Raw genomic sequence first — 14,593 nt, forward strand, 5'->3', positions numbered from 1 at the left:
ACTGATCCTGACTTACATCCTGTATTATACACCAGAGCTGCACTCACTATTCTGCTGGTGCAGTCACTGTGTACATACATTACTTATCCTGTACTGATCCTGACTTACATCCTGTATTATACTCCAGAGCTGCACTCACTATTCTGCTGGTGCAGTCACTGTGTACATACATTACTTATCCTGTACTGATCCTGAGTTACATCCTGTATTATACTCCAGAGCTGCACTCACTATTCTGCTGGTGCAGTCACTGTGTACATACATTACTTATCCTGTACTGATCCTGAGTTACATCCTGTATTATACTCCAGAACTGCACTCGCTATTCTGCTGGTGCAGTCACTGTGTACATACATTACTTATCCTGTACTGATCCTGAGTTACATCCTGTATTATACTCCAGAACTGCACTCGCTATTCTGCTGGTGCAGTCACTGTGTACATACATTACTTATCCTGTACTGATCCTGAGTTACATCCTGTATTATACTCCAGAGCTGCACTCACTATTCTGCTGGTGCAGTCACTGTGTACATACATTACTTATCCTGTACTGATCCTGAGTTACATCCTGTATTATACTCCAGAGCTGCACTCACTATTCTGCTGGTGCAGTCACTGTGTACATACATTACTTATCCTGTACTGATCCTGAGTTACATCCTGTATTATACTCCAGAGCTACACTCACTATTCTGCTGGTGCTATCACTGTGTGCATACATTACTTATCCTGTACTGATCCTGAGTTACATCCTGTATTATACACCAGAGCTGCACTCACTATTCTGCTGGTGCAGTCACTGTGTACATACATTACTTATCCTGTACTGATCCTGACTTACATCCTGTATTATACACCAGAGCTGCACTCACTATTCTGCTGGTGCAGTCACTGTGTACATACATTACTTATCCTGTACTGATCCTGACTTACATCCTGTATTATACACCAGAGCTGCACTCACTATTCTGCTGGTGCAGTCACTGTGTACATACATTACTTATCCTGTACTGATCCTGACTTACATCCTGTATTATACACCAGAGCTGCACTCACTATTCTGCTGGTGCAGTCACTGTGTACATACATTACTTATCCTGTACTGATGCTGAGTTACATCCTGTATTATACTCCAGAGCTGCACTCACTATTCTGCTGGTGCAGTTACTGTGTACATACATTACTTATCCTGTACTGATCCTGAGTTACATCCTGTATTATACTCCAGAGCTGCACTCACTATTCTGCTGGTGCAGTCACTGTGTACATACATTACTTATCCTGTACTGATCCTGAGTTACACCCTGTATTATACTCCAGAGCTGCACTCCCTATTCTGCTGGTGCAGTCACTGTCTACATACATTATATTACTTATCCTGTACTGATCCTGAGTTACATCCTGTATTATACTCCAGAGCTGCACTCACTATTCTGCTGGTGCAGTCACCGTGTACATACATTACTTATCCTGTACTGATCCTGAGTTACATCCTGTATTATACTCCAGAGCTGCACTCACTATTCTGCTGGTGCAGTCACTGTGTACATACATTACTTATCCTGTACTGATGAGTTATATGCTGACGCAATTCTATGACGGAATGAATAACGGAATGCCTCTAAAGGCTGAGCAACGCTCAGCTACATTTAAAGGGACCTCAGTCATATTTTTTATTTTTACTTACGCTGACATCTAGTGGCTGCACTGCAAACTGAACAAAAGAACAGCATCTTGTTTTACAGCCTGCCGTAAACTAGAATTTTACCCTTAAAATGAGTAGACAAAGGATTAAAGGGGTTGTCCATAATAAGGAAAAACATGGCAACTTTCTTCCAAAATCTGCTCCATACCTGTCCAGCAGGTTGTGTGAGGTATTGCAGCTCAGCCCCAGTTTATAGGGGTTGTCCGGGGCTTTATATACTTATGGCACCCCACAGATCAGCTGTCTGATGGAACCGCGGTGCTCACCGCTTACCAAGCAGAGCGCCGTACGTTGTATAGTGGCCACGCTTGGTATTGCAGCTCGGTCCCACTGACTTGATTTTCTACATTTTACTTTTCTATTATGGCGATTTATCAGTTTAAAGGGACGCAACGTCTCAAGCCGATCTTCTTTCCTTTTGCTGGGCAGATGGATGACATCTATTGTTTTCTGCTATCAGCCACTTCCGCGTAGCCGTCTTCAGTCGGATGAGTGACGAAATCTCGAAAAATCCCTCCCGCCGGGATCGCACTGTCGAGAACCTCCAGCCGCTCCTTTTATATAAGCTGGGCGCTAAAGGGTTAACACATTATTAAAGGGGTTGTCTCATCGTAGACATTGGTGGCGTATCGCTCTGGGACCCCGCACCTGTCTCCAGAACGGACCCCCGAAAGTGAAAGCAGAGCGTGCTGCGTTAAAAAATCCCATAGAAATGAATGGAAAGCGCACCGCGCAAGCCAGACCACCGCTCCATTGACTTCTATGATATAGCCAAGCCAGCAGTCCCATAGAAATGAATGGAGGATGGCCGCACTTGCGCTGCTGCTCTCCGCTCACTTCCACGGTCCCGTTCCGGAGATAGGTGGGACCCGCCCGTATCTGACATGAGACAACCCCTTTAACGACTCCTCCTGTGTAATTAATAAATGCTCTAATTCTTCTTATTTTTTTTTTTTTTAACAGAGCTGACCATTCCCGCTCGCTGTGTTGTAGGCCTCGGAGTGACTGTTGGATGTCTACCGGTACCTTGTCATGCCCGGCGGAAGAAGGGGTCCTAGCCGGCAGCAGTTGAGCCGTTCCGCTTTGCCATCACTGCAGACTTTGGTTGGCGGCACTTGTGGCAATGGCACAGGGCTGAGAAACAGGTCAGAGTTTAATACCGGCTGGGTGACACTAGATGGCGCCACTGTCCATCAGAGTAACTGCAGGCAGGATTCCTCAGACCCACGGTGTGCATGTGGTGCTACCGCCGCGGCAGAAAGCCCCGTATACTCCAGTCGTGTCTTCTACGACGGTCATTTAGGAAGTGAAAATGCGGCTGAGTACACGTGACATTGGTGCAAAGCTCATATGAAAACTGGAGTTCCCCATTAATTCTCATTACACCCTCTGAGCCCATTGGGCCTGCGGGTAACCCTGGTGTCCCCACACCCACAGGGCCATGTAAAGTTACGTCCTAGGACACGGCCCATGCTCCCATTCATTTCTAAGGGGCAGACGGCAATAGCGGAGCCAGCGCTCGGCTATTTTCGGCGGCCCCATAGAAATTAATTGAGGGCGGCTGTGCATGGCGCAGTGCGCTCTCCTTCACTTTTGAGGCTCCGTTCTCGATATAGGTGCGGCTCCCAGCGGTGGGACCCGCACCTATAAGACAATGGGGGCATATCCTAGCGATATGCCCCCATTGTCTGAGATGAGAGAACCCCCTTTAAAGGGGTCGTCTCACTTCTGCAAATGACGTTTATTATCATGCAGAGTACATTGGTACAAGGCACTTACTAATGTGTTGTGATTGTCCATGTTGCCTCCTTTGCTGGCTTGACTCATTTTTCCTTTACATTATACATTTTTACGACCACTCTGTAATCCAGCAGCGGTGGTCGTGCTTGGACAACGTAGAAAAAAGCTCCGACCGCTCTGCTGGCCCGGACAGTAGGAACGCGCATTGGCCAGTGCTTTTTCCTATAGTGTGCGCTCACGACCACCGCTGCTGGATTGCAGGGTGGTTCTCACTCCTAGACTCGAGCAGTGTTTATATGATGAAAAAATGAATCCAGCCAAAGGAAGCAATATGGAGAATCCTAATACATTAGTAAGTGCCTTGTAGCTGCCTCTACATGATAAATGCTATTTGCTGAAGTGAGAAAATCCCTTTGAGGGCGTGAGCTGTTGCCAGTGTTCCTGCTCGCTCTTGGCACACTTGTTCTCCATACACTCGTGGTCACAGTTCCTGCTCGTTCGCTGTCCCCTTTTACCCTCGTGTGCTCTTCCTTCCTTCCCGCTCGCTCATATATTCTGCTTCTCAGTCTTTTCCTATTGCGCTCTCTTACTCTCTGGTGCACACTCGCTCTTTTGCTTCCTGTTCATGCACGCTTGCTCACTCACTTGTTTGCTGCTCTCCTCTTGCACACTTCCTCGCACTCTTTTTGTTTTTCACTTGCTCGCCTTCTTTTTGCGCTCTTCTTGCTCGTCCAGTCTGTGTCGCTCTCTTCTCACCTCTGGAACTGTATCCTCACCTCCTCTCCATTTATGTCCCTCGTAGGAATGGCAGTGCCGTCGGCCTATCCGCCCCTCCGATAACCGCCTTGATCACCCCCGAGCCGGTGCGTCACTGCCGTATTCCTGACCTGCCGCTGGACGGGAGCCTCCTCTTCGAGTTCCTCTTCTTCATCTATCTCCTGGTGTCGCTCTTCATCCAGTACATTAACATATATAAGACGGTTTGGTGGTATCCCTACAATCACCCAGCCTCCTGCACTTCTTTGGTGAGTCAGTAAATGTATTTTCAAGATCTCTTCTTGCAAGCAGTGAATGGGGGACTACTTGTTTACCTCCAGAGACTGATACTTTGCACAGCTGAGGGTTTGATACAGTTGTATACAGTCTGGACAATGGCCTGTGAATCCAGACTGATACATTGTCACAAACCAGACAGGAGATCTGCTGCTGCTGATCTATGGTATTATCTAGACAGGATACCACTGTAACAAACCCTCAGCTGGGATAAAACTACTACATTGTCATGTTATTTTTACCCCCTGAGCGTTTGCATGAGGCCGACTCTTTGTCTTGCAGAATTTCCACCTCATTGACTATCACCTGGCAGCTTTTATCACAGTAATGCTCGCCCGCCGCCTGGTCTGGGCTCTCATTTCACAGGTAGGTGTTCTGCTCCTCGTCATGGTGCAAGTGGGACATTTTTCAGTAAAATAAAAATTTATTTTTTATATATAATTTTTATTATTTTAAAACTTTTGCGGTACGAGTTGCTATTTTTTTTATGCTACCATTTTGGGGGTACACATCCTCTGACCTCCCCAATGTTATTGCCTGTGGCGACAATATTGCAGACACCATGGATGCCGCAGCTGCATTTGGTCGCATCATCTAACCCAGGCATCCTCAAACTGTGGCCTACCAGCTGTTGTAAAACTACAACTCCCACCATGCCCTGCTGTAGACTGATACCTGTAGGCTGTTCGGGCATGCTGGGAGTTGTAGTTTTGCAACAGCTGGAGGGCTGCAGTTTGAGGATGGTGTGGGGGCAATCTGTGATCCTAGCGGGTACAGCGGGACGTCACTGTAGCCGGCATCTACTGGTGAGGGCTCGATGTCATGGTCTGTCGGTTTGAAAGGCACAGCCTGCTTATAGCGACTTACTGTCATGTCCTGAGGCAAGAAGGGGTTAAAAGGGGTGTCCATTTACTCAATAAGGGCATATTGAATTGGGGGGGGTATCTACGTAGACTCGCCCTTTATGAGCCAAGCAGCAGCTCTTCTCTGGAGTTGTCAGGTTGTCGTGCAGTACTACGCTTTCCCAATGTCTTCAGAAATTGGGGAGAACATGGCTACATTTTTGTAAAAACACAGCGTCACCTTTCATGGACTGTTAGGAGTTTAGGCGCTCCACAAAAAAGGTCAATGATGCTGGTCCTTATTAGAAACTCCAACCCACAAACACTTTGTCTACAAGAGACACATCTTACACCTACTAATACACAAACGGCTAAGATGGGAGGCAAAAGATCTGGTCACTGATACGGGCGGCAGATCTGTCTTTGTTCACGCTCTTATTGACCATGTACAGTGTGTTTTACTAGGCGTCTGTAACCCCCCTCCTGGTTCCATGCAGATCCTACACCTAGCAGCCACCTCTGCGGCCGCTTACCCACATGCTACAGTAATCTGCATGGGAGACCTGAGTAGGATGTTGGATCCCGCACTAGATAGACCTGATGTCAGATGAATGTTGTAAATAACAAAAAAAACGGTGCCAAAACAGCTATTTTTTGTTATCTCACCTCACAAAAAGTGTAATTTAGAGCAACCAAAAATCATATGTACCCTAAAATAGTACCAACAAAACTGCCATCCTATCTCGTAGTTTCCAAAATGGAGTTTCTACTCTAGGGGTGCATCAGGGGGGCTTCAAATGGGACATGGTGTCAAAAAAAACCAGTCCAGCAAAATCTGCCTTCCAAAAACCATATGGCATTCCTTTCCTTCTGCGCCCTGCCGTGTGCCCGTACAGCGGTTCATATGGGGTGTTTCTGTAAACTACAGAATCGGAGCCATAAATATTGAGTTTTGTTTGGCTGTTAACCCTTGCTTTGTAACTGGAAAAAAATTATTAAAATGGAAAATCTGCCAAAAAAGTGAAATTTTGAAATGCTATCTCTATTTTCCATTAATTCTTGTGGAACACCTAAAGGGTTAACAACGTTTGTAAAATCAGTTTTGAATACCTTGAGGGGTGTAGTTTCTAGAATAGGGTCATTTTTGGGTGGTTTCTATTATGTAAGATTTTCTTCTAAACTTCTAAGCCTTGTAACATCCCCAAAAAATAAAATGTCATTCCCAAAATGATCCAAACATGAAGTAGACAGATGGGGAATGTAAAGTAATAACTATTTTTGTAGGTATTACTATGTATTATAGAAGTAGAGAAATTGAAACTTGGAAATTTTGCTAATTTTTAAAAAATTTTGGTAAATTTGGTATTTTTTTTATAAATAAAAAAAAAAAAAAAATTATTCCATTTTACCAGTGTCATGAAGTACAATATGGGACGAGAAAACAGTCTCAGAACGGCCTGGATAAGCCAAAGTGTTTTAAAGTTATTCACACATAAAATGACACTGGTCAGATTTGCAAAAAATGGCCTGATCCTGAAGGTGAACATGAGCCGGTCTTTAAGGAGTTAACTAGGATAGACTCTATACGAGGTAATGAACTAGCATTGTTAAACTTGCGGTCCATTACGTATCTACCCAGAGGAATATCGGACCACTCGCCAATACTAGGCCCACTTATACGTAGTGTTCCCTCAATAATGAATGTACATCCGTTCTGGCTGAAACCTCATGGGATCACCAGACGGGGTCACATACCAACTACAAGAGTTTCTTAAAATACATGAAAATGAACCCAATACAGTTCTTGTGTGGGACACATTAAAGGCGTTTCTACGAGGGGCTCTACGTTCTAGTATATTCTGTATTAAGAGACTCTAAACGCTCAGAAATGGAGGTAGAGTCACGGTGCACCACACTGGCACAGCAGTTTATTCGGCATGCCAGTAGATCAGCGTGGTTACTAGCGGGTAGACAGTATCTCACGATACTCAAAGATAAAGCGGACAGGAAACAGTTTTTTATTAAACAGACCGCTTTCAAACTGGGGAATCCATCGGCTAAGCCACTAGCTCAGTTAATTCGACACAATTCGCGTTCTACGGCGATCTTAGCTGTTAGGAATCACATGGGACAGGAACTTAGAACTTAAGAATCAGTCATCAGTACCTTTACACATTTCTATCAAGATCTATATAAATCCAACATAACCGCATCCGGAGCAGAGATGGCTGCCTACACGGAAGGTATCCCTCTCCCTAAACTCGCTGCACCACAAAGCGCCCAGTTGGAACAACCTATACGTTTGGAAGAAATACTCCAAGCAATAGCGGACCTTAACAGTGGTAAATCCCCAGGACCAGATGGTCTCCCTAAGGAGGTATATGCCAAATATGCAGAGGTGTTGGCCGCCCAACTGTTAGCTACTTTTCACTCGGCGCTGGAAACGGGACAATTACCAGAGTCATATAGGGAAGCCGCCATAATACTTTTACTTGACTGTGGATCCTACAGGCCCATAGCACTGTTAAATGTGGATCCCAAAATAGTAGCAACTCTCCTTAACCGGGTAATTCCATCACTGGTCCATCCAGACCAAGCAGGTTTTATGCCAGGGAAGTTTAGAACATAAGAAGGGTCCAGGTGGTCGCTCCCTGAACGCAGACTGGGCCCTTGACTCTATAGAATGGGCGTATTTGTCTGGCTGCCTCCGAGGCTTTGGGTTTGGTCCTCAATTCCTCAAATGGGTCAGCATCCTATACAGCAGGCATCCTCAAACTGCGGCCCTCCAGCTGTTTCAAAACTAGAACTCCCAGCATGCCCGAACAGCCTACAGGTATCGGCCTACAGCAGGGCATTGTGGGAGTTGTAGTTTTACAACAGCTGGAGGGCCGCAGTTTGAGGATGCCTGCTGTACAGCAACCCGGTAAGCAGGCTGCTGGTCAATGGAGAATTAGCGGAGAGTTTTCCCCGTCACAGAGGGACGAGACCGCGCTGTCACCACTTTTGTTTGCTTTGGCAATTGAAACCTTGACTTTTAGGGTGAGAAATAGTAACACCATAACCGGAGTGACTATGGGAGCTTCGTATAGGACTGTATGCTGACCATATGATCTCGTCCTCGCCTGATTCGTCACTCAGTAGTGCGGGGACTTTGATAGACGAATTTGGGGATTATTCAGCCTTGAGAATGAACAGGGGGACATCGGCGTACAGGCCACTGGGCAGGACTTATTGGACTGGTCCTTCTCATGTAGCTCAGCTGACAGTAGTGGACTCATTTAAATATCTAGGAGTCCTAATTACTAAACGGCACTCGTAGGCGCTAACGTTTAATATCTGCCCACTCATTGAGCACATAAGGAACACCTGTAAAAGCTGGCGATCCTTACCTATCTCAGTGGCAGGACGCATTAACTTAGTTCATATGATCATACTGAACTATGTCTGCCGTCCAGCATGCGGACACGCATAAACCCCAATCGATGTTCAAAGACCTGGATGCCATGACTGGAGTCTTTATTTGGGGCAGATCCCGAGCTAAACTCATCCTGGGTACACTGAAACGCGGGAGGAATGGCCCTACCGGACTATACGGACATACCGACCTCTGAGTACTTTTTAAAAACCTACCTAAACTGCAATACCCTATGGTCGGTATTAGAGGGGGCACCTAAGTTTCAAAGGTCCACGTTGCCACTGCATAGACTGGCACAGACGGTCTGGAAAGAAGCTAAATCACTGGCCAGGTTCACCGAGGTGGTCTCAGACCTACCTTTATGGGATAATCAGTCCTTACCGAATGTGCAGGTGGTGATGGGAGCGGACAAATGGAAATTGGCGGGAGCTAGCAAGCAACACTGGGGATTTTTATGACTTTTGATGCTTTGGCACAAAAGTATCATATACCACGTACCCGTTTCTTCTCCTACTTGCAGCTTAGGGCGGCAATACAGAGGAAATGTCCACATAACGGCACCAGAGTATCCAAATATCCACTCAGTAGGCAGTTGTCAAAACCCCGGGCCCCAGCGGATCAGTATCTGCAATCCATTTGCGTTTGGTACGTGCAAAGATTAGTGCAAACCCTCTTCCGGTAACTGACAAATGGAAAAGACAGATTCCCGCACTCGCAGGCGAATCCGTAACAGATTTATTAGAATCACATTTACAGGGATCTGCTTCAATCAACAGTAAAATGATCCAATTAAACATCGCGCATCAGACATATTTACCACCGACTAGGATGTATAGAATGGGCAGAGTCCTCCACAGTATGAGGGCTTGTTTTTTGCAGGACAAGTTGTACTTTCTAATTCCACCATTAATTATGGCATAAAGTGTAGTGGGAAGCTGGAAAAAAATTCCAAATGGGGTGGAATTGGGAGAAAAAACGCAATCCCTCCACTGTTTTACGGGTTTTGTTCCCACTGCGTTTTGTTTACGGCTATTTTATGTGTAAATAGTGTAAAAATAAATTAAAAGTTTGGGAAATTTTTTAACATCACCATATTCTGACCCCCATAACTTTTTTTTATACTTATGTCTACTGAGCTATTTAGGGGCTCATTTTTTGCGGGAAAATTATTAGTTTTTATTGATACCATTTTAGAGTGTGCTTGACTTTGGGATCACATTGTATTTAATTTATTTGGGTAAGAGAGGAAATAAAATAAAAAATTGCAAATCGTCCATTTTGACCCTTTTTTCCGTTACATCATTCACCGTATTAGATTTTTTAGATTTTAGATTTTAATATTATGGGCGTTTTCAGTTGCAGTGATACCCAGGATGTTTATAGTTATTTAGTTTTTTTTGTTTTTTTTATTATACGGAAAGTAGGGTGATTTTTAAACTTTTAATATATATATTTTTTATTAATATATTTTTAAACTTTTTTTAAACTTTTTTTTTTTTTTTTTTCATTTTAAGGCTCATAAATGACCTTGTAAATTATGTTTTTTAATTTTGACCTATAAGGAATTTAAAAAATGACAATTTCTTTGCATTTTGCTCATTTCTTATAAAATAAGAATTGCAGCATTAATGCTCTGAATTTCTTCATAGAGACTCCTCTCATTCAGCGCATGTACTGAAGTCCTGATTGGCCGCACGGGGCTTCAGTACTTAGCGGGTTTTTGCGCATTCAGGTGCCGTGTCTAAAGCATTTAATTACCGCGATCGGCATTATTGCCCGCCAGTGTGATATTATTTATCTATCTTTCTCCATTAGGCTTCTCAGGTAGGATCGGCGTCTATGGTCCAGTATGGCATTCTGATCACCGCCCGCCTGGTCCTGCTCACGCTGTGCGGGTGGGTTTTCTGCTGGACCCTCGTCAACCTGTTCCGCAACCATTCAGTTCTGAACCTGCTCTTCCTGGGCTATCCGTAAGTATCATCTCTTCTCTGTGTGTTTTTGTAAAAGAAATTTGCAAATAGTTTTGATTTAATCTCCTGCCATTTGTGTATACAGCTCCTCTGCAGGCCTATGTGTCCCCATAGTGACACTTGATCCAGCACTCCTGATACTCCATTCCTTGTGTAATTCCTGTTGCTTGCAGCCACCACCAGGGGGCGCTCACTGCTTGCAGTGACTCGCTGAGTGCTCGTCTTGTTTGTCGCCCCCTGCAGGTTCGGTGTGTATGTACCTCTCTGCTGCTTTCACCAAGACAACCGATCCCAGCCTCTGCCCACAGACTGCGGATACCTCGTTCAGGACTCGTTAGTGGAGGATGGTGCTAATGGCGTGGCCAGCCTCGTCAGACCCAAAGACTTCCTCTCTCTCGTGCGCGAGTCTTTGAGGGAACAGTTTAACTCGCCCCCTTCCATCCCCTCTCACAGCTGCCCGCTGTCTCCAGACCTCATCCGCAACGAAGTGGAGTGTTTAAAAGCCGACTTCAACCGCAGGATCAAGGAAGTCCTCTTCAACTCCCTATTCAGTGCCTACTACGTGGCGTTCCTGCCGCTGTGCTTCGTAAAAGTAAGTTACGTCAATTCCCTGTTTCGCCTCTTCATCCAATTCCCATCCACGGTTTCTCCAAACACCACCCAAGCTGCAGCAAGAGCCTCATCAGAACGGCTGGCGTCAGTACAGTCCTATGGGGAGGACAGATGATCTGCATCTAACCGAGGCCACCTGTAGATCTAGGGAAAAGGGGTTTAAATGGGTTATGCCAAGAGTTAAACATCCCCTGTGCACAAGGTTAGGGGAGCAGAGTCTGATCAGTGGGGTCCGACCGTATGAATAGAGCAGCGGTCGAGCACGCGGAATAGAGATGAGAATTCGCTCAAAGGGGCCAGCACTGCGTCCGCCATGATTAACAGGGCAAGACGTATCGCCTGACCCTGTCAGTCCTGCGTCTGTGTCCTAAGTGCCGGGCCAAGTGCAAAGCTACTGCTTCTGCTACCTGACTGTGCAGGCGCCACTGACATCTGGGCACACCTGGAAGCGGAGGCACCGCTCCTTGTCCAAAGCCGTCCGAGTGTTCCCAGACGTCAGCAGCGCATGCACAGTCTGTATCTGCGCTACTCAGGGAGCAGCAGCAGATCCTTTGCGCTTGCACTGATAGTTGGAGTAATGGCACAGCTGGGCTAACCCCCCCCCCCCCGAAGGCTAATTTTTTAATTTAACTCATTTATATGGGATGCCCATTCTCATGATGGGTGGAGACCCCAGGGGGTCACACCCCGACCCATCAGACTAATGAATCCTTACTGACTGTCTCGGCTCAGTCTCCTGGTCCGGAGTTTCACATAATATCGCGGCCCTGTGCTGGATTATCAAACGTTCTAGATGCTATATTAACCCCTTTACTGCCCGTACTGTACTGTCACCTCCTGGCGCTAGGAACGTATGTATGTACGGCGCCATCACTGGCAGGTTCTGGCTTGTAGCCAACAGCTGGGATCGGAGACTGCTCTGATCCCAGCCATTTAACCCATTAGATGCCACGGATGGTCTGGTCCGACCACAGCAACTGAGGAGTTTACAGAAGAGTACTGCAGCGTGTTATGTCAGAGATGAAACGATCGCAGGGTGAAGTACCATAGCGGGGAATACATTTTTTTTATTTTATTTTTTTAACGTACGTTTAAAAAAATAAAATAAATGATTTGCAGTCACCGCATTGATAATAACCAGTGTAATAAAGTTTAAAATGCAGGAAAAGAAGCAACAGTTAAAAAAATAAAAAATCATACATTTGGATTTGTGGTTCTTTTATCCTCCAAAAAAAAATCAAAAAACGTTTTTATGGGGTTGTCACATTTCAGCAAGTGGCATTTATCATGTAGAGCAAGTGAATACCAGGCACTAACTAATGTATCGTAATTGTCCATATCGCCTCCTTCGCTGGCTGGATTCAGCACATTATACACTGCTCGTTTCCATGGTTACGACCACCCAGCAATCCAGCAGCAGCGGTCGTCGTGCTTGCACACTATAGGAAAAAGTGCTGGACTATGCGCCACTCCCGCGGTCTCATCCACCAGAGAGGCCAGTTCTTTTTCCTATATTGTGCAGCCACGGCCACCGCTGCTGGATCGCAGGGTGGTCGTAACCACGGAAATGAAAAAATATCTCTTGGAATGAAAAAGCGGTGAAAAGTTGCTTTGTCCTGAAGGTCCAAAATAGGTCGGTCCTTAAGGGGTTAAAGAAGTTTAACATGCGTAGCTTTTACGCCTTGATTTTTCAGCCAGACGTGACCTCCCAGCCGCGCCCAGAGAAGAGGAAGCCATCAGCATTGTGAGTTCTCCTTTAAGCGGTTGCCTTGTCTTGCAGAGCACCCAGTATTACGACATGCGCTGGTCGTGTGAGCACCTCATCATGGTGTGGATCAATGCCTTCGTCATGTTGACCACACAGCTGCTGCCGCCCAGATACTGCGACTTGCTGCACAGGTCTGCGTCCCATCTCGGCCGGTGGCAGAAATTAGAGCCCGGGTCGTACAGCAACGCACCGCAACATATGTGAGTGCACCGCCGCTCCGTGCTGTGTATTGTACGTGCGCGTTGTGTGTTTTGCTTCTAACGCACCCCCTCTTTTTCTCCTCAGCTGGTCAGACGGCACTGTGTGGCCGCAGGGCGTCCTCGTACGACACAGCCGGACTTTGTACAAAGCTGTGGGGCCGTATAATGTAGCAGTGCCTTCAGATATATCGCACGCCAGATTTTATGTGAGTATATCCGCTCTGCACATGAAAAAGGAGGTGCAGCATTTTGCGCTGATGAATTTAACATCACCTTTCAGTTTTTCCTGATACAGAGTTCCAAATCCCCTGCTTTCCTTAACACGATTCATTCCGTCTGCTTGAAGCCACCACTAGGGGGAGCTCATTGCATAGGGATTTGTGCAGATCCTAGTGAGCTCCGTTTTCAGTGAGCTCCCCCTAGTGGTGACTGCAGCAGCCGCAGGGGAGTCCTTCTGCTAAAACCTAGATCAGGTTTTGGAAGCTGAAGATTTCTTTACGGTTTATGCTCCTAAAATCAGGTGTGAACATGACCTAAATGATAGCGAAGGTTTAAATCGTACCTATTTGGAATAACGGGATTCCAATCTTCTTTAATGCTGTCATGGGTGGCGCGGCCCCTTTAAACGAGTGCCAAGATCCTGAGAAGCCCCTTTAACAGTTAAACGAAGACTTGTTGCCTATAGCAACCGACCAGAGGTCAGCCTTCATTTCTTAAAGGGGTTGTGCCAAGTTTTGAAGTTATCCCCTGTCCACAACTGATTGGTGGGCGTCCCCTGTCCACAACTGATTGGTGGGCGTCCCCTGTCCACAACTGATTGGTGGGCGTCCCCTGTCCACAACTGATTGGTGGGCGTTGGGCCCCCAACAATATCCCAGAACTGATGGAGCAGCCGGTCGAGCATTCTCTGTGGGACCACCAGGGATAGGCGAGCACAGCGCTTAGCTATTTCTGGCGATCCCATAGAGAATGAAAGGCACTTGCTCGACCTGCTGCTCCATCAGATCGGGGGGAACGGGACCCGTGCCGATCAGTTAATGGGGGCGGCCGCTTTGTTAGTGCTTATTAAAACTATAAAGAAAGTAGGGGGATATTACACTTACTAATATATCTTCTTAATCTGCCTGGTTTCCTTGCTATTTGAGGCCACACCCCCTCCCGACCTGCCCTTGCAGTGGCCACGCCCCCCTCCTGCCCTCGCAGTGGCCACGCCCCTTCCTGCACATGCCATGGGGGAGAGACCTCGTCCATGCCTGAAGCCTGTGCCGCTCTCTGGGTCCTAGAA

At 46.4% G+C, this 14,593-nt stretch overlaps 1 protein-coding gene across 1 annotated transcript in view; it reads left to right on the forward strand.

Annotated features, from left to right (window-relative positions):
* TMEM39A (transmembrane protein 39A) overlaps positions 1-14,593 on the forward strand; it is a 29,102-nt gene that overhangs the window by 6,337 nt on the left and 8,172 nt on the right. Inside the window, exons 2-8 of the mRNA XM_044284107.1 lie at positions 2,672-2,853; positions 4,251-4,473; positions 4,784-4,867; positions 10,574-10,728; positions 10,972-11,320; positions 13,121-13,308; positions 13,394-13,514. Coding sequence (XP_044140042.1) covers positions 2,741-2,853; positions 4,251-4,473; positions 4,784-4,867; positions 10,574-10,728; positions 10,972-11,320; positions 13,121-13,308; positions 13,394-13,514 — 1,233 coding nt within the window. The 5' untranslated portion in view covers positions 2,672-2,740. The remainder of the gene's footprint in view (positions 1-2,671; positions 2,854-4,250; positions 4,474-4,783; positions 4,868-10,573; positions 10,729-10,971; positions 11,321-13,120; positions 13,309-13,393; positions 13,515-14,593) is intronic.

This window comes from Bufo gargarizans, chromosome 3, assembly GCF_014858855.1.
Source record: "Bufo gargarizans isolate SCDJY-AF-19 chromosome 3, ASM1485885v1, whole genome shotgun sequence".
Classification (NCBI taxonomy): Eukaryota; Metazoa; Chordata; class Amphibia; order Anura; family Bufonidae; genus Bufo; species Bufo gargarizans.